This window comes from Ahaetulla prasina, chromosome 6 (genome assembly GCF_028640845.1).
Source record: "Ahaetulla prasina isolate Xishuangbanna chromosome 6, ASM2864084v1, whole genome shotgun sequence".
Classification (NCBI taxonomy): Eukaryota; Metazoa; Chordata; class Lepidosauria; order Squamata; family Colubridae; genus Ahaetulla; species Ahaetulla prasina.
The window spans coordinates 65,728,171-65,746,138 of NC_080544.1; the positions used below are offsets into that span (position 1 = coordinate 65,728,171).

Sequence of the window (17,968 nt, forward strand, 5' to 3'; positions counted from 1 at the left end):
AGTCCGGAAGAAGACGCATTTCTCCAGCTTCGCATTGAGTTGTTGCTCCATAGCGTTGCAGAACCAGACCGACGTGTCGAAGGTGGCTTTCCTGGACCGGGAGTAAATCAGGATGTCGTCAGGTAGATAACCACGAACCGATCCAACATGTCTCGAACACGTCGTTCATGAAGTGCTGGAAAACGGCCGGAGCGTTGGTCAACCCAAATGGCATGACAGTGTATTCGTAGTGTCCGTATCGGGTGCCGAATGCCGTCTTCCATTCGTCTCCTTCTCGCATCCGCACCAGGTTGTAGGCCCCCTGGAGATCGAGCTTGGTGAAGATCGTGGCCTCCCGCAACCTCTCCAGTAGCTCCGGGATGAGCGGCAGAGGGTAGCGATTCCGCACCGTAATGGCGTTTAGCCAGCGGTAATCACAGCACAGGCGCAAGTCCCCTGTCTTCTTCTTCACGAAGAGGACTGGGGCCGAGAGAAGGGACTTTGAAGGCCGGATGAACCCTCGGGCCAGGTTTTTGTCCAGGAAGTCCCTGAGGGCGGCCAACTCGGGCTCCGACATGGAATACAGGCGTCCCACAGGCAGTGGTGCGTTGGGCAGAAGGTCCACGGGGCAATCGTAGGGCCGATGCGGGGGTAGTCGGTCCGCCTCCTTCTCGCTGAACACGTCGGCGAAGTCCGTCAGCTCAGGAGGCAAGGTGATGGCAGCGGTGGGGGCGTTCTGGCCGGCACAGGTGTGGCGGATGTGATCGACGCACTGCAGACTCGGGAAAGAGATGGCGTTCCGCGACCAGGCCACCTGAGGATCGTGGGTCCGAAGCCAGGCCATCCCAAGGACCAAGGGAAAATGAAGGTCCGCCGTGACATAAAACTGGATCGCCTCCTCATGGTCCCCAATAGCCAGGCGCAAAGGCTGGGTGGCGAATTTAATGGGGCCGGACACCAGTTCTCGTCCATCAATTGTCTCTACCCGCATCGGAGGGTCCACCGGAACCACGGGGACCGCAAACTGGGTCACAAAGGCCTGGTCCATAAAGTTTGTTGTGGCCCCTGAGTCCACCAGCGCATGCGCCTGGAGCCCGTCCGACTGGTTCCCCAACCATATCCGTGTGTCCAGAATCAGATGCCGAGGGGGCCCAGAGTCTACTTCCACAACGTCCAGTGGGGGCTTAGTACGTGCCCGACCTAGGGTTTCCCCGAGGTCGGGCCTGCTCCGTTTCCCGATTGGTCACGCTGTGATTCGGGGACCGGCGTGCGTGCCCCACTTCGCTTTCTGGGGCAAGAAGCGGCGAAGTGGCCGGGCTCTCCACAGTACAGGCACAATCCCCCTTGGCGCCTCCGGTTCCGCTCCTGGGCTGTCAGGCGAGGTCTGGCTGCTCCCAACTCCATGGGCTCTTCCGCAGCGGTTACAAAACGTGGGGCGATCCGGGGTGCTGGTGGTGCAGGAAGTGGGGTGCAGATGTCGACGGCGGGTCCCGGGGGGTGCGACGGGACGGTCGCCGTTGCAGACGGGCATCGAGTCGGAGACAAAGGGGCACCAAGTTGTCGAGGGTCCGCGGCGCCTCCACCCGGGCCAGCTCATCTTGCAATTCCTCTGAGAGTCCCTCCTGGAACGCGTCCACCAGCGCTGCATCATTCCAGTCAGAGTCCTGGCACAAAAGACAAAATTCGGCGATATACTCCTGCAGGGGGCGTTTCCCTTGACAGAGTTCCTTAAGGCGCTTGGTTGCCGTCAGCATTCGAACTGGGTCCTCGTACATGGTGCGCAGGTGCTGCCAAAAACGCTGTTGGTCCGCCAGCAGGGGGCTGTCCTGGAGCAAGAGGGGCATGGCCCATCGAGCAGCCGAGCCGGAAAGAAGGTTAATCACGAAGGCCACCTTAGCCCGGTCGTCTGGGAAATCCTCTGGCCGCATAGCCATGTAGAGCTGGCACTGTCCCAAGAAGGTCGGGAACATCTCAGGCTGCCCAGAAAACTTATCCGGCACGGTTATCGGGCACTTGCGACGAGGAGGAGGAGTGGGAGGATGGGGGGGGGCTGCAGGCACATTCCCGGCAGCAAGTTGGCCTGCCAAGTGAGCCACTTGCTGCTGGAGCTGTTGATTAGCCGCTTGTAGCTGCTGTAACTGCTGTTGTACCTGCTGCTGGTCCATCTTTGGTGGAAGATGTTTTAGTCGGGGTCTTGGACAAAATGTTCTGTTTCCCTTCCCCCAATACTCCCAGCAAAGAGTCAGTCAGAGGCCTCCTTTTCTGATTTATTTACATATATATAAATGTCCTGGCTACGTCTACCCACGGGCCTGCCAAGTTTCTGGAGATAACAAGGAAATTACAGATAAGGCCAGAATTACTCACGAATATATTCTTCCCTCCATTGATACAGTTTGCCCACGCAAATTCATTACTTTGTCCAAGACAAACAACCAGGAAGTCCCGCCTCCTATTTATAGTCTCTGCAGATGTCACTGCATGACAATTATGACTTGGCTTTGTCCCAACTCTTCCGCTGCTGCGCACGCCGGTCACGCCTGCGCAGTCTTGCATCACTCCAAAACTGTTCTTGGGGCGTTGCCAAATCAGAAGAAGGCTCCAGGGAATCAGGCTTTGCCGGCCCCTCCTTCTCCCTTTGAGTGGGTGCCAGGGAGGGAAAGGGCTCAAGAGAAGCAGGGCTGGCCAGGTCTTCTCCCTCACTTTCTGAATCATCCGAGTCCAGGAGTCCGGGTCCAGGAACCTGGGTCACAACACTCACGTTTCCTGTCGAGCGGACAGACTATTTGGGTATCCTTACCGCAGGCAGCCCTTTCGTGCATCTGACACAGGGTTTTAAAGCCTGGCCTACCAAAGGACCTTCCTACCAACCGCAGACAGGGCACAGGACAGGCCGTCCTTTTGGGATTGTTCCAGACAGTCACAGAATAGACGCCCCTTTCGGGGAGATGGCTATCAACCATATCATCGGCCTAAATGACTGTCACGACGGCCCTATAGGCGGTCTCCTGGGCCGATTTGCAACCTGTTGGTGACACACGACCACCAATGCCTGGGCATTACAGACCATAACACTAGGTCTAGCCCTAGAGTTCAGTTCCAAACCGCCTCAATGGTTCCCACACCTGATAGGTCTATGGGCAGAGAAACACTTGTCTTCCCTGTGGGCGGAGCACATCTCCAAAACCTCCAACATCCAAGTGGTTTGGTTGAGCAGAAAGACCATCAATCAGGCAGAATGGAAACTTCATTCAGATCTGTTTCACCAGCTGTCAACCAAATTCGGCCCACCTCAAGTAGACTTTTTCGCCAGCCCAGCGAACGCACAACTTCCTTCGTTCTGTACCAGATTCTGATCATCAGTGGCTGAGGAGATAGATCTCTCCTTTGTCCATGGCCCAAGGGCCTGTTGTACGCATTTCTCCGATGCTTCTAACACCGAGGGTCATCAGGAAGATCCTGGAGGAAGGCGCAGAGGTTCTTCTTGTAGCTCCTCACTGGCCCAGACAGAACTGGTTTGCGGACCTAGTGACCCTATCAATATCACCTCCCTGGAGGATTCTTCCAGACAGGATCTCCCTCAGCCAGGGAGCCGTGCTCCATCCGGAATGGTTTCAGCTGGCCATCTGGCACTTGAGAGGGAGATCCTGAAAAGGGACCACTTTTCTAGGAAGATAATTTCTACCATCCTTGCTTCTCAATGTCCGTCGACAACTCGCACATACAACGCTACATGGACCTTCTTTTGCCGCTGGTGCACTAGACATGTACTGATTCCAGCCTCGGCATCTGTTCCACAGGTATTGGACTTCCTGCAGGAAGGGTTAGTGGCAAGACTAGCGGTTAATACACTCCATAGACAAGTAGTCACCTTTCTGTCCTGCAAGGGAGCTTCCACCCTCTCTCATCATCCAAGGGTCCATAGCTTTCTAAAAGGGGTTTCCAATCTGTGACCTCCGCCTGTTCACAGATGCCCTTCTTTGGATATCTCCCTCGTCTTACAGGCAGTCAAGTCCTCTCCGTTCGAGCCATTGAGTTCCACCAGTCTCAAGCTTTTGACCTTTAAGGTCGCCTTTCTCATTGCCATCACTTCTGCTCGAAGAATCTTGGAACTGGTGTCTCTCTCAGTATGGAAGGACTTGTGTATTATGCATCCTGACAGAGTCATCCTCCGACTGGACCTGACATTCGTGCCAAAAGTCAACTCCTGATTCCAACGGGCCCAGGTGGTTATCTTCCTGGATTTTTGTTCAAATCCCAAACATCCTAGGGAACATCGGTGGCACACCTTAGATGTACGCAGGACCCTGTGAATATACATCACCAGGACGGCACTGTTCCAGGAAAACCAAGGCATTGTTTGTCTCTTTTCAGTCCAGGTCTCTGGGCACGAAGGTATCTCCATCCACCATAGGTCGCTGGCTCAAAGCCTGTATTTCTATGGCTTACAACCATCAGGCCTGACTTATTCTGGCCCACATTACGGCCCATTCTACTAGAAGTGCAGCCACAACAGTGGCTTGGCCCACTCAAGCTTCAATACTGGAGATTTGCAGGGCAGCCACTTGGGGATCGCCTTTTCCCTTCATTAGAAACTATAAACTTGACATGTTTCCCTCAGCAGAGGCAGCCTTTGGGAGATGGGTCTTGCAGCAGGTTCTTCCAGTCGACAGGACCCTGGAGGTTTCTACTCCCTACCCTAGGGATACTTAGCTTGGGCATATCCCATTGCTTTGGATTCTCTAAGCAGCACACAGGAGAAGGAACATTATACCTACCTGAACATTCTTTCTATGTGCGCTGCATGAGAGTCCAACCCCTCCCTACTTTTCTAAAGGGACCCAAGGTCTGGGAGAGTATGTTTTTTATCGTTACAGGTTACATCTTCTCCAGATCCAGACCATCGTTAACAAACTGGAGCTAAACAGGAAGGAGAAGGCATGTCTAAACAAATTACAACTCAATCTCTGGCCAATCAGACAAGGTTATCACCCATTGCTTTGGACTCTCACACAGCGCACATAGAAAGAATGTTCAGGTAGGTACAACGTTCCATTTTCAAATGTTGCAGAAGAACATGATACTTTGATTTTAGCTATTAATTCATGTACTGATTTGTCTTTGATACAATGAATTGCTAATGTCATATCCCTAGAAAATAAATAATCTCTATCAGTGCAATTTTGATTACCGTATATACTCGAATATAAGCCGATCCGAGTATAAGCCGAGGTCCCCAATTTTACCCCAAAAACTGGGGTAAACTGGGGACTCGAGTATAAGCCGAGGGTGGGAAATGAGGCACCTACGGTTGAAACCCTCCTCCCTCAGCTGAGAAGGCTGGCGGCTCCCTGCCCGCCCTCTCACTGCACCGGCAGGGCTTCAGTCCGTAAAATGTGAAAAGAAAAAAAACTCGGTATAAGCCGTATATACTCGAGTATAAGCCGAGGCTTAAAAAACAAAACTTGAGTATAAGCCGTATAGACCCGAGTATAAGCCGAGGGGACGTTTTTCAGCACAAAAAATGTGCTGAAAAACTCGGCTTATACTCGAGTATATACGGTAATCGTTTGAGTTACTTGTTTGAACCACATATCGACAAAGGATTTATTTGGGATTTCCTTCCTTGTTTTAAAAAACATCTGTAATGAAAACTTTATAATGCTTGTCAGGAAATTGTTATTTGCCTAACTAGTTGGCCAGGCAATATATAAATTAACTATGTATGTTTGTAAAAAGGCATGCTATTGCTTTAAGACTGTGCTGCATCATGCAAGCTTCCTGATTGGCTGAGCTCTGTAGCCAATGTATAAAAGGAAAACTAAATTATGGCTTATGGGAAATCTACAGGGACGCTACAGCATTGTTACCTGCTGATATGCTGCAACTGTATATTTGAGCTTTATGATCGTTGCTTGATCATGGCTAGTTACTGATTTCTCAACATTTATTGACTGTTGTGTATTGAACTGTATTTTGCCGAACTGAAAGAAGATCTTGTTTGTTGTGCAAGTCTATGTTGGTAAGAAGACTTGATATTTGTAACATCCCTGACTGGCTTTATATGTGTATGACCTGGATTGTTTTTGGACTATGTCTTTACCTTTTCCCTAAAAGTAAAGGAATATCAAACCCCAGTTCAGTTTGTCTGCAAGTGACTGTTATTGTATACAACCAGTCTCAGTCGTTTTCATGCGTAGGGTACTCTGCTCAACAGTCCACCACCTTGGTTGTGAACCCAGATTACCCTTAACAATGCTTAACCAAACTTTTGTTATCGAAGGGCATTACATAACATAACATAACATCAGAGTTGGAAGGGACCTTGGAGGCCTTCTAGTCCAACCCCCTGCCCAGGCAGGAAACCCTACACCATCTCAGTCAGATGGTTATCCAACATTTTCTTAAAAATTTCCAGTGTTGGAGCATTCACAACTTCTGCAGGCAAGTCGTTCCACTGATTAATTGTTCTAACTGTCAGGAAATTTCTCCTTAGTTCTAAGTTGCTTCTTTCCTTGATCAGTTTCCACCCATTGCTTCTTGTTCTACCCTCAGGTGCTCTGGAGAACAGCCCAACTCCCACTTCTCTGTGGCAGCCCCTGAGATATTACCCAGTTTCCAAAAGAATAACAGAATTTGGAAGATAGCTTAGGACTCTGGATAATTGATCTTCTCAGCAATACTTACATAGTGCCTCAAGAAGGTATTCCAGGCCCAATCTAATAAAGGAAAGAAGAATAGCTTCATCTGCATATAACAAAGAACAAACATTCCTTTTACCCAGTGTTAGACAATGGCCCGCAACCTGAAGTAGTTTCATCTCGAGGATCATGAATATAGATGTTAAATAATGTAGGGGCCAAGATGCAACCTTGTTTCACTCCATTATTCATTCTAATGCCATCCTAAGTGTCAATATAAGCAGAAAATGGGGCCCTTTGTACACTTGAGGCCCCAGGTATTTTGCACAAGTTGAAGTTTCCAAGTGCTTTTTAGGGGCAGCCCCATGTTTGTGGTGGAATGTAGTCTGAAACTGAGGGGGGAGAATGCTTCTTGCAGATCCGTTGTCATTCTTAAACTTTTCCTCCTTACTAGGAAGATTGATGGCAAATTCCAAGGAGTAACACATGGAGTTACTCCTGTGTAGTTTCTTCATTATTCTTCACCTACATAATAATAATAATAATAATAATAATTATAATTATAATTAATAATAATAATATTTTAATTTTTATACCGCCCTTCTCCCGAAGGACTCAGGGCGGTGAACAACCAAATAAAATACAAACACAGACACATACAATATTAAAAAACAACCCTTAAAAAACTTATTCAATTTGTCAAAAAAATTAAAATACAAATTACACCCATAAAATTACAAAAATTTAAAACCCATTAAATTAAATTAAAATTTTAAAAATCAAGCCAGTCCAGCCATACGAAATAAATAGGTTTTAAGTTCGCGGCGAAAGGTCCTAAGGTCAGGTAATTGTCGAAGTCCAGGGGGAAGCTCGTTCCACAGAGTAGGAGCCCCCACAGAGAAGGCCCTCCCCCTGGGGGCCGCCAGTCAACATAACAGACAGACAGAATCTTGCCAGACTAAAGCCAGTATTTGCATAACTATAGATACAATCTTACCAACTGAGAGGCCACCTTAACCCTCATCCTGCCTACTAGACTTTCCAAACTCCTCTGCCTCTTTGCCCTCTGGGAAGCCTCTAGACTACATTCCATCACAGCATTGCAATAATCCAAATGAGAGGTCATGAGGGCATGATGACTCTGAGCAAAGCCTCCCAGTTCAGGAATGAATACAACTGGTGCAACACCTGAAGCTGTGCAGAGGCCCTCCTAACCAGGCTGCCATCTGCTCTAGCAAGAGTTGTGAAACCAAGAGAACTCGGTGGAGTGGCAAAAAGAAAGGGCTAACAGACAGCACAGCTTGGAATGTCTGGTAGGCAGGGAAAAAATAAGATGGGAACCCCTCCCCTGCAGTTTGCAAGAAATAACTATAGTCATGCAGATAATTGCTTTAGTCTTGTAAGATTCTTTCGTAGGTAAACAATAAGAAATTACTCAGATGCAACTCCAGGTGTAGTTCTTGGTTCTCTGGGCCTGATAAATACCCCCAATTGTGCACCAGGTCCATATTGGGACAGTACTAAAAGTTGAAGAACCTTGTCACTGGAAGGCCCAAATGCCTGAAGCCTTAGAAGCCTTGCTATTGATACTGACAGGGCATTAATGAGCACCAACTAGCTGTCAGAAAACATGATGAAAACTCTTTATTTTTACAACATATGGACAGATTAACCATAGTTTCAATTGGGAAGCTGTGAGCATCCTAGACCAAATCAACTCCTAAAACATTAGAGAATTCCAAAAAGCCTGGCATTCTGACAAATTGGCTATCAGTAATCACATAGACAAAAACATCTATATACTGTCCTAAACAGACAATCAACAAACCAAAAAGAGAACAGAAAGACCAAAACACCTCCCCACCAGCAATCAACATCATTATTGGCATAGAATAATACCAAGATTAACGTAAGAGCAACAATCAAGAAGTCAACAATACTCCAATCAAGGAACTGCCAAACAAGCGAAACAGTAAGTGGCCCAAACACCACTGCTATTGATACTGACAGGGCAAGCCACTATAAAAGGGCTGTCAAGCTCATGGCCTGCGTGTCATGCTGGCCACGCCCACGTCCAGTTTAGTGAAGGTGGGGGGGAAATCCTGATAAGTCACGTGTTGCCGTGAGTTTGACACCTCTGCACTATAATATAATAGAGCAAACTCTATTCCCCCACAGATGATGTTATCTAGTCTGGGTAATGAAACATCTGTAAGAAAGCAACCAAAGAGTATTAAGGATCCTCATTGTTCTTCCTAGACATGGAAAAATTAGGTGCATCAGTTTCCTTGGAACTAGAAAGTGGGCTTAAGATTCATTTTGAGCAGTTGTTAAATGGCAACAATTTGGCAGTTTTAAAATGTAATTGTGGCAGTAAAATGCCAACTCCTATTATAGTACTAATTAACATGTTTATATTTTTAAATTATTTATGATTATATATAGAAATGGTTCTATGTGAGATGTCAAGCTTGAACACAGCTTCTTCTATCTCCTTTCTCATGGTTAGCAAAAATATTACTACGTATAGCCAACTACAAATATTAGGTTGTTCTTATAGTTTAATAAACTAGAGTTTTATTAAGGAAGCCTGGAATGTGCTAGAATGCACAAATGCCTAGTATTATTCTGTTTGTTGGTCACATGGGAAAAGTGAACATGTAAGCCTAACAATTTATAGAGGCTAATTCTTCCTTGTGTGTATTTACTGTTGTATATGAATGACCTTGTGTGAACTAATTCATATTTGTCAATAAGTATTAAATTACAATTTACTATTATTTGTAGTATACTACCATTGTAGTTATTTTCCTTTAAGAGTTCAAATTCAAGCTTTTTACCTGCAGTTTCTGATTTCATTACTAGTTGATATTCAATCACAAGTGGCTTTTATATTCTATAAATTGTTTTATTTTTTATTCTAGGTTAGATATTCTTAAGATAATTTAAGTTAGATTTAAGTTAGATTTTACTATCTGCAAACTATACTTCCTTTTGGTGAATATTTCGTTTTGAGCTATTATAAGCTATGTTGGTTAATGACAGGCATGTTATACTCACTCTGATGGTACTTAAAATGCATAACATGTATTGCTGAAAGCAGTGGTTGCTATAGCAACTTTCTAGTAGGTCACAAGCAATGTTGTATATATATGATCTGGCTGTTAATGCACACTAATATGCCTGATGAAGAAAAGAGAAATATAAAAGCTATAAAATAGATGGTTAGTTCCAAGTAGAATTCATACTGCAAACAAAAGAAATTACTATAATTTCAGTGTGATAGCATTGGTTTCTGATAAATTGTAGATTAGCAGAATTGTTATATGGGTTATATATGGGTATATGGGTTGTAATTGGAATGTCAGATAATAACAATTATACGTATTCCTAGTCTTTGAATATTTTATTAATAATTAAAAATCCATTTTATCTTCATTTAGCTTGCATATTCTGTTGCTGCTTTTTTTTTCTTTAAAGAGTCCCCTTAAAGATCTCTTTTGAATTAGATTATCCAAAATTCAAAAAGTTCTGGTTATGTTATGTTTGGAGGATGAGGGAACTGACATTCCTTGTTCATTTCCAATAAGGCAGAAATTAGTTATGATACCTGCTGTTAGATGTAACAGAGATCTCAAATTTACAGCCAGTGAGCTGTAAATTACACTTTTAAAGCAATTTTTGCAGCCCACAAAAAAAAAAAAATACTTTGTAGGAATTGAGGTTGCTAGGCCACAGTTAGGCTGGAATATGTATAATTTGGTCCAGCTCAATAGGGCTTACTTGGTTATACCATGCAGTCACTTCTTGAGATCTCACATCAAACAGTGCTTCCTTCCAGGTACAATCTCCCCTCCCCAAGGGTCCAGTGGGCATTTTATCTGAAGTGTCACTAATGATACATGGACTGACAAAACTTGGTTGAGGCTGGAGAGCCTAGAACAACCTATGAGAAAAGCTGGGCAAAAGTTTAGTTATCCTGCTGTAAGAGAGATGTCTTTGCTAGACAAGAAGAAAAGATATCAAGCAAGCAAATCCATCCTTTCTCTGTCCCTAACCCCACTTTTCTGGGGAGTGCAATTTATTTATATTTCTGAACTTTCTATAATTGTTTCAATGATATAAAGTGTAGAATTATTTTATGCATATTATAGTGTTGAGTGTTCCTTTTTTCAGAATTGCAGATACATCAATCCATTCTCTTTCCTCATTAGTTTCCACCAGTAATTATTCTGTATACACCAAGCCTACTCAATTATTACTGAGTGGATTTTTGCTATTCCTTCTAGATCTTTTTCTTAAAATGTTTTGTTGTTTTTTTAAAAAAATATTGTTTCTTTTTATGTGTATATTATGCTTCTGGTCCTTTTCTATATTCTAAAGAACAGACATAAGGAAATAATCAGTGCCTGAAGGCTGTAAGGGCCTGGATGGAGAGAAACCAGTCGTGAGTCAACCCTAGCAAGACAGAGTGATTCCCCTCCCCCTGGTTGTCAGGAGAGTTGACACCCCTTACTCTGGTTGGGTAACATTCTTTTCTACAAATCTGGTGTGCAGTTTGGGGGTCCATTTGGACTTATGGCTCCTGCTTAGAGAGCTGGTGATAGGGTTATCCTTGAACTGGGTAGCCTTAGTCACAGTCACGCATGCCTTAGTCCAGGGGACTACAATCCCCAGGTCGTGGCCCACTATCGGTCCTTGATTAGTTTGGAACCAGGCCACAGAAATGGTGGCTGAGGACCTGGACATACCATCCCCACTTGCGCGAGAAGCAGCTGAACGTATGTGCACTCCATTTGTGCGAGAGGTGGATGTGCCTGCCCACAAACTCGCACAAATGGAGCTGTGTGTACATGTGGGCTTGCCTGCTTCTCTCGTGAAACTATCCCCCTCTGGGCCGCAAAACCCAAAAGGTTTACATGGGTCTGCCTTTGAAGATCATCCAGAAGCTGCAACAGATCCAGAATGCAGTAACATACACAATTTTTGGTGTTCTGTGACTCACCTGGCTTCTGTACTCTCTTCTACTCCATACATATACTACTCCAAAACTGACCAGGGCATTCTCTTGGGAGTTGTATTTGACCCCAGTTGTGTTTTTTTTCCTTTAGGAGAACAAGCATTACTCATTTCCTTTGTCATGCTTTTAATTATTAATGTTTGTATAGCTTTTAACTTATTTCTTTGGCAGGTGATGGTGGTGTTAGATTCTACATTTAACTAACTGTTAGCCATCTTCAGTGCTGTAACTGAATAGACAGGTGGGGAATGATAAATGAATTAAATAGTTGCACATGAAATAATGTCTAAGTTATGTTATACTGATGTACAGTCATGTGAAAGAGAAAGTACACCCACTTTGAGTCCTGTGGTTTTATGTATAACGATATACTCATCTGGTTCTTAGCAGTTTTTAAAAATAGGTAAATACAACTTCAGATGAACAACACATGACAAATTGCACCATGTCATCATTTATTTTACAAAAAGAAAGACAAATTGGAGATGCCATGTGTGAAAAACTATGTATGTTCAATTGCTTGAACCCCCTTTAGCAGCAATAACTTAAAGTAATAGTTTTCTGTATGACTTTATCAGTTTTTCACATTGTTATAGGGGAATTTTAGCCCATTCTTCTTTACAACATTGATTCAGTTTGTTGAGGTTTGTAGGCATTTGCACAGTTCCCTGGATATTGACTGGGCCAGTGCAACTCCTCTAATGTGTTGTAGATTTGGTGGTGTGCTTGGGATCATTGTCCTGTTGCGTGACCCATTGTTGGCAAAGCTTTAGCTGTCGGACAGATGGCATCATATTTGACTCTAGAATACCTTGGTATACAGAGTTGTTCATGGTTGACTCAATGACTGCAAGATGCCCAGGTCCTGTGGCTGCAAAAAAAGCCCAAATCATTACCCTACCACCATGCTTGACAGTTGGTATAAGATGTTTGTGCTGATATGCTGTGCTTGGTTTTCGTCAAACGTAGCACTGTGTATTATGGCCAAACTTCTCCACTTTGGTCTCATGGGACCAAAGGACAGTGTTCCAGAAATCTTGTGATTTGTTCAGATGCAACCTTGCAAATCAAACCATGCTGCCATGTTCTTTTTAGAGAGATGAGGATTTCTCTTGGCAACTCTTCCAAACAAACCATACTGGTTTAGTCTTTTTCTGATTTACTGTCATGAACTTTGACATATAGCATGCTAACTCTGAGGCCTGTAGAGTCTGAGAAGTAACTCTTGGAAGTTATGCAATTTCTTTGAGCATTGCATGGTTTGAGCTTCGGGTGAATTTGCTGAGATGTACACTTCTGGAAAGATTGGCAACTGTCTTGAATGTTTTCCACTTATGAATAATCTTCTTCATTATAGAATAATGCACTTTAAATTGGCCTATAACCCTTTCCAGATTGTTGGTCAGCAGTGATTGCTTCTCCAAGATGTCTTTACCTTTTGGCATTGTGTTAACACACACCTCAATGCTGGAGACCGGCAAACATCAAAACTTCAACTTTTATAGAGGTAGTCACATTTGCTGATGATCAGTTGAACTTGATTATCAGTACCTGGTTGCTACTTAACCTCTTCATACCTATGGAAGCAGTAAGGGTATACTTAGTTTTTCACACATGGCTTCTCCATTTTGTCTTTCTTTTCGTAAAATAAATGATGACATGGTGCAATATGTCATGTGTTGTTCATCTGAGGTTGTTTTAAGAACTACTAAGAACCAGTTAATTTTTACTATGTCCTGATATGTAAAACTGTAAAATTCTAAGAGGGTGTATCTTCTTTTTCACATGACTATAATTTATAATTACATTGTTTGACTGGAATGTAATCTAAATTGGCTTGAATTTTTTAAATTTTGGTTGTTTTGGATCTTATCTTTAACTTCAGAACTGTGTTTAATTATTTTTTGTTTTATTTATAGATTGGATTTGAAAACAGTTACGAAGACATTGACAGATAGATACCTCTACAAGATATCTTTTTGGTTACATTAGCAGGTCATAGTGCGCAACAAAATGATTACTTCAGAGTTACCAGTGTTACAGTGAGTATTAATTTTATAATTAAATCACAGCAATCCATATGGTAAATTACTGGTCATCAAGGATATCCTTGTGAAAAAATAAGGGATTTGCTATAACATATATTTGATTACAGTTTTATAAGCACTATGTGGTTGAAATTAATTTTGGGAAATGTAAAAATGATATTCAAATTTCCCTTTAAATGTCCTTTTTCTTATTCCAGTAATGGAATCTCTTTTAAAAACTATCTTAATATGAGCACAATCTGCATGCTGATTTTTGAAATGAATGTTTTTGGTAGTTGTATCCCCTCATACAGATATACATACAGAAAATATATCCTGAAAAACTGTTTTTAGGGAAACTCTTAAGTATAACTTTAGAATAAAGTTCTAAGAATCAATAAAGCAGTATTTTATTGAGTTAAGACAATTATCTTCTGAGGTCATTCTGTAAAAGTAAAAAGATACAGTTATGTATCAGAAATATGCTATCATTGGGGAGAAAAAGTTAATGCTTAATAGATCACCAAAAATAGATCTGAATTTTAATAAATATATTGTGAGTTTTTTCTAGTCTGAAATTAGCTGAAATTGTTATTTCATAAATATTATTTAAATAGAAATTGCATAATACTGAAGATAATAAGATAGGGAAGCAATGTAGAATATAAACAATTGCTAGCAAAATATAAGTAAAAATATCATGAAAGAAAACTTTTGATACTTCCATTCCCTTCATTTATTTCCCCAACTGCTGATCACACTAAACATTGGAGGTTATTAATTGTATCTGTTTAATTTCATTACTGTTTTTGATTGATTTGATTATTGTTTTCCTAAAAACTGTATTTGAATTGTCTGAATTTGCCTTGTTGAATAATGTATCATATATAAGGGAGTCATTCCTGCTTGAATTTACAATAATTAGGCTTCTATTTGAATGAATATGTCAGGTTTGCCATTGCTACATATACTCCAATCTTGTATCATTGCAAAAGTTTAATTTTCCCCAATGTTGTGCCTGATTTGTTCTTGTAGCTGTCAATATATAGCTTGGTGAACTGTGATTTTCTTCATTTATGTTTTCTGGAATTATTCCTAATAAAAAAACATTGTGGCTTTTTTGTAAGTAGATTTAGGAATGTTAAATGGATGGAACTGGTTGTCAAAACAGGGTGAAGCAAAAATAAATAAATAACGTAGACATTTGGTAGCTATACGCCTGGAAATAAACCAAATGTTTATTCAGTTGCTCGATTTTTATTATGCTACATTATAAATATCTAATATTCTTATTCTTATTGTTTATATTGTACCTTTTACTATAAAGTATGAAATCATTCAAAATAAATTAAAAGTATCTTAAATATTTAGATGCTCTTAATTTAAATAGATTATTATAGAGAGACTGAAACTTAAAATGTCAAAACTGTTGGCAGGATTATGAATCTCACTAGACGTGAGTTGATTTTATAAAGCTTTATTAAAATGTAGCTATTAGTAAAATATTGCTACTGCTCATGACTTTTCTGTGAAGAGTTTTAAACAAAAGTAAAAATGGATATATTCTCCATTGCGCTGGGGAGAGAGAATCTAGGAATGGGTGTCGCTCTCTCTTCTGCCTGGAGACCGAGCCTGTCATCATTTTTTGGTGACGCCTCCTTGCCTGGTGACCTACCCAGTTTGGCTCAGTCTTCACCCAGAAGAGACATTCTAAACAACTGCTTATCAACATTGATTCCTGGATTCTCTCTGAACTGTGAGCAGAAGGGGAAAAATTGATCGGGAATCGCTGAAGCGATCAGGACAGCTAACCGGTCCGCTGGTTAGCAACCTCTCCAGCTATTGCAAAGCCGAGATCTCTGCCATTCCTGCCTCAGGTGGAGAAAGGATTCTGTTTGAATTGGCTTCAAACATGAGCTGTGGCCAGGGGTGAAATCTAAAAATTTTCCCTACCAGTTCTGTGGGCGTGGCTTAATTGGTGGGTGTGGCTTGGTGGTCAGATGACTGAGTGGGCGCGGCCAATAACAATAAATAATAAAAATAATAAAGTATACAAAACAATAAGAGGTACCAAAAAACAACTTTCACACTTTACACAAACACAACACAACACAACTGACTCACACATAATGTAAAAGCAGCTGCACTTCATCCAAAATGGCCCCTGCAACAAGCAGGAACCTCGCACAGCCACAAAAAGTTCAAAAACCAACTTTTACACTTTACACACAATACAACACAACACAACACAACACAACTGACTCACACACAATGTAAAAGCAGCTGCACGTCACCCAAAATGGCCCCTGCAACATGCAGGAACCTCACACAGCCACAAAAAGCTCAAAAACCAACTTTCACACTTTACACACACACAACACAACACAACTGACCCCCCCACACACACACAAAATGCCACATACAGCTTTGTGAGATTTTGTGTGTTTGTGTAGTTAGAGTGAAACACTACAGAAACACACCAAATCTCAGAAAGCTGCACGAATATTTTATTTTATTATTTTATTTTATGTATATTTTTTAGATCAGGGGTCTCCAACCTTAGTAACTTTAAGGTTTGTGGACTTCAATTCCCAGAGTTCCTCAGCCAGCAAAGCAGGCAAATTGAGTTGCTGACTGAGATAGATTTCAGGCAGGCAGATTTAGTTGCTACCTGATGCAACTGCTGTAAAGCATGGCTTTCCCAGCCGTAAAGGAGCAGTTTAAGATAAGTGCTTCGTTGCAGCCCAGAACCTCTTAAAAGGAGGTTTTCTACAAGCTCTTTGGCTGAAGAGCTTGTAGAAAACATGTTTTTTAAGGTTCTGGTGATGAGGAACTCAGCTGGCATTGCCAGAGGAACCTTTTAAAACCTTTAGAGAGGTTGTTAAAAAAAAACTTTTAAAGGGTTCTGACGATCTCAGCTGAGCCGTGGGATCCTCAAAGGCTTTTTTTTTACTTTTAAAGGCATGTTTTCGGCTGAAGAAAAACTGCTTTTAAAAGTAAAAAAAAAATCTCTGATGATGGTACGGCTCAGCAGAGGCAGGGGGCGGTGCCAGGGATTTTTGCTACCGGTTCTCCGAACCACCCGTTGCCATCGCTACCGGATCGGGTGAGTCAGTCCAAACCGGGAGCATTTCACCCCTGGCCGTGGCCCCTGGCATTGCCTGCACGGTCAGCGGAGGGGACTCAGTCCCTATCCAGATTCGCCTGGACATACTGGTAGTGCCTAGTGTGATCGGCATGCAGGCAAGCCATGGCAGCTGTTACCCATTGTGGGTCGGATCTGCATCAACGCGGTGGAAAATGGCTACTTCGTTGCCTTCTACCAGTCAAAAACCTCAGGAAGGGGACAGTAGGGCTTTACCTATTGCTTCCCCAAGCTGCAGCCAGAGCTTCTTCATCTGAGGATTGGCTGGAAAGCAAGCAAGAGGCCAGAGCCATAAGGCAGCCTCTGCAAGCGTCAGAGGCTCGAGGATGGCTGAAAAAAATGACCAGAGGCCCCAAAAGCCATTGAATGGGAGCTGGCCAAAGCCTAAAAGGCTGCAAAGAGTCAGAGTGCCGGAAGCCCTCATTCAGGAGGAGCTGTCATGCCCCGCCCATCAGAAGAATGACCATTGGGATTTTGTAAAGATACAAGCCTCTTGCAGCCTATTCACTATTGTGCCTGGTCACCAGATGGCGCTAGAGAGATGCTTTCTTCTATTCATAGAGAATCAAGGAGAGAAATTAGGCTTTTTCTATTGTAGCTTCCACCCTGTCAGACACAGGAATAGACGGTCAAATTCCTCTTTTGAGGTCAAGGCCAGCATCTGAGGCCACCTTTACCCCAACTGTGGCAGGGCTCCGCCAAGGGGAAAATGGGTCAAAACTGGCTGACCATTTACAAATGATTATTTCCCAGGCAATAATGCAGGGAATAGCTGCAGGTCTGCAGCAAAGAAGTCAACCTCCTCCAAGTTTTCAGCAGTACTGGGCCCAGCACTTGCCACCCATGGCACAGGGACTCTGGTTAGAATATCAGAGCCTTCCCTTCCAAGCCCATTCCATTTGGACCGGGGACTCCTCTGGTGAGGAGGATGACTTTATGGCTTTTTTAGAGGATGAGGGGATGGCCCCAGACCTATTGCTTTTCACAGGCCTTTTTAGGCCTGATCTATTCAAGTTCTTGTTACATGAAGCTAAGACTGTAACCAATCTAGGATCTGAACCAGTCTCTGAGACAGATCCAAGTACAATGGATACCGGTCATACGCTCTTTTCTGAGCCGACTGTTGAGAACGAGGTCATTCCATTGTCCAAACTCT

The 17,968-nt window shown here is 43.0% G+C and overlaps 1 protein-coding gene across 7 annotated transcripts in view; it reads left to right on the top strand.

Annotated features, from left to right (window-relative positions):
* Window positions 1-17,968, top strand: part of STAG1 (STAG1 cohesin complex component) — a 205,295-nt gene that overhangs the window by 38,512 nt on the left and 148,815 nt on the right. For 4 of the 7 annotated variants that reach the window (XM_058189328.1, XM_058189325.1, XM_058189326.1 and 1 more), the window contains one exon: window positions 13,560-13,682. In XM_058189328.1, the coding sequence (XP_058045311.1) occupies window positions 13,654-13,682 (29 nt within the window). In that variant the 5' untranslated portion in view covers window positions 13,560-13,653. Of the gene's footprint in view, window positions 1-11,862; window positions 11,882-13,559; window positions 13,683-17,968 lie in introns of those variants that run through there. The other 3 variants (XM_058189327.1, XM_058189330.1, XM_058189329.1) reach the window with 3 other exon arrangements.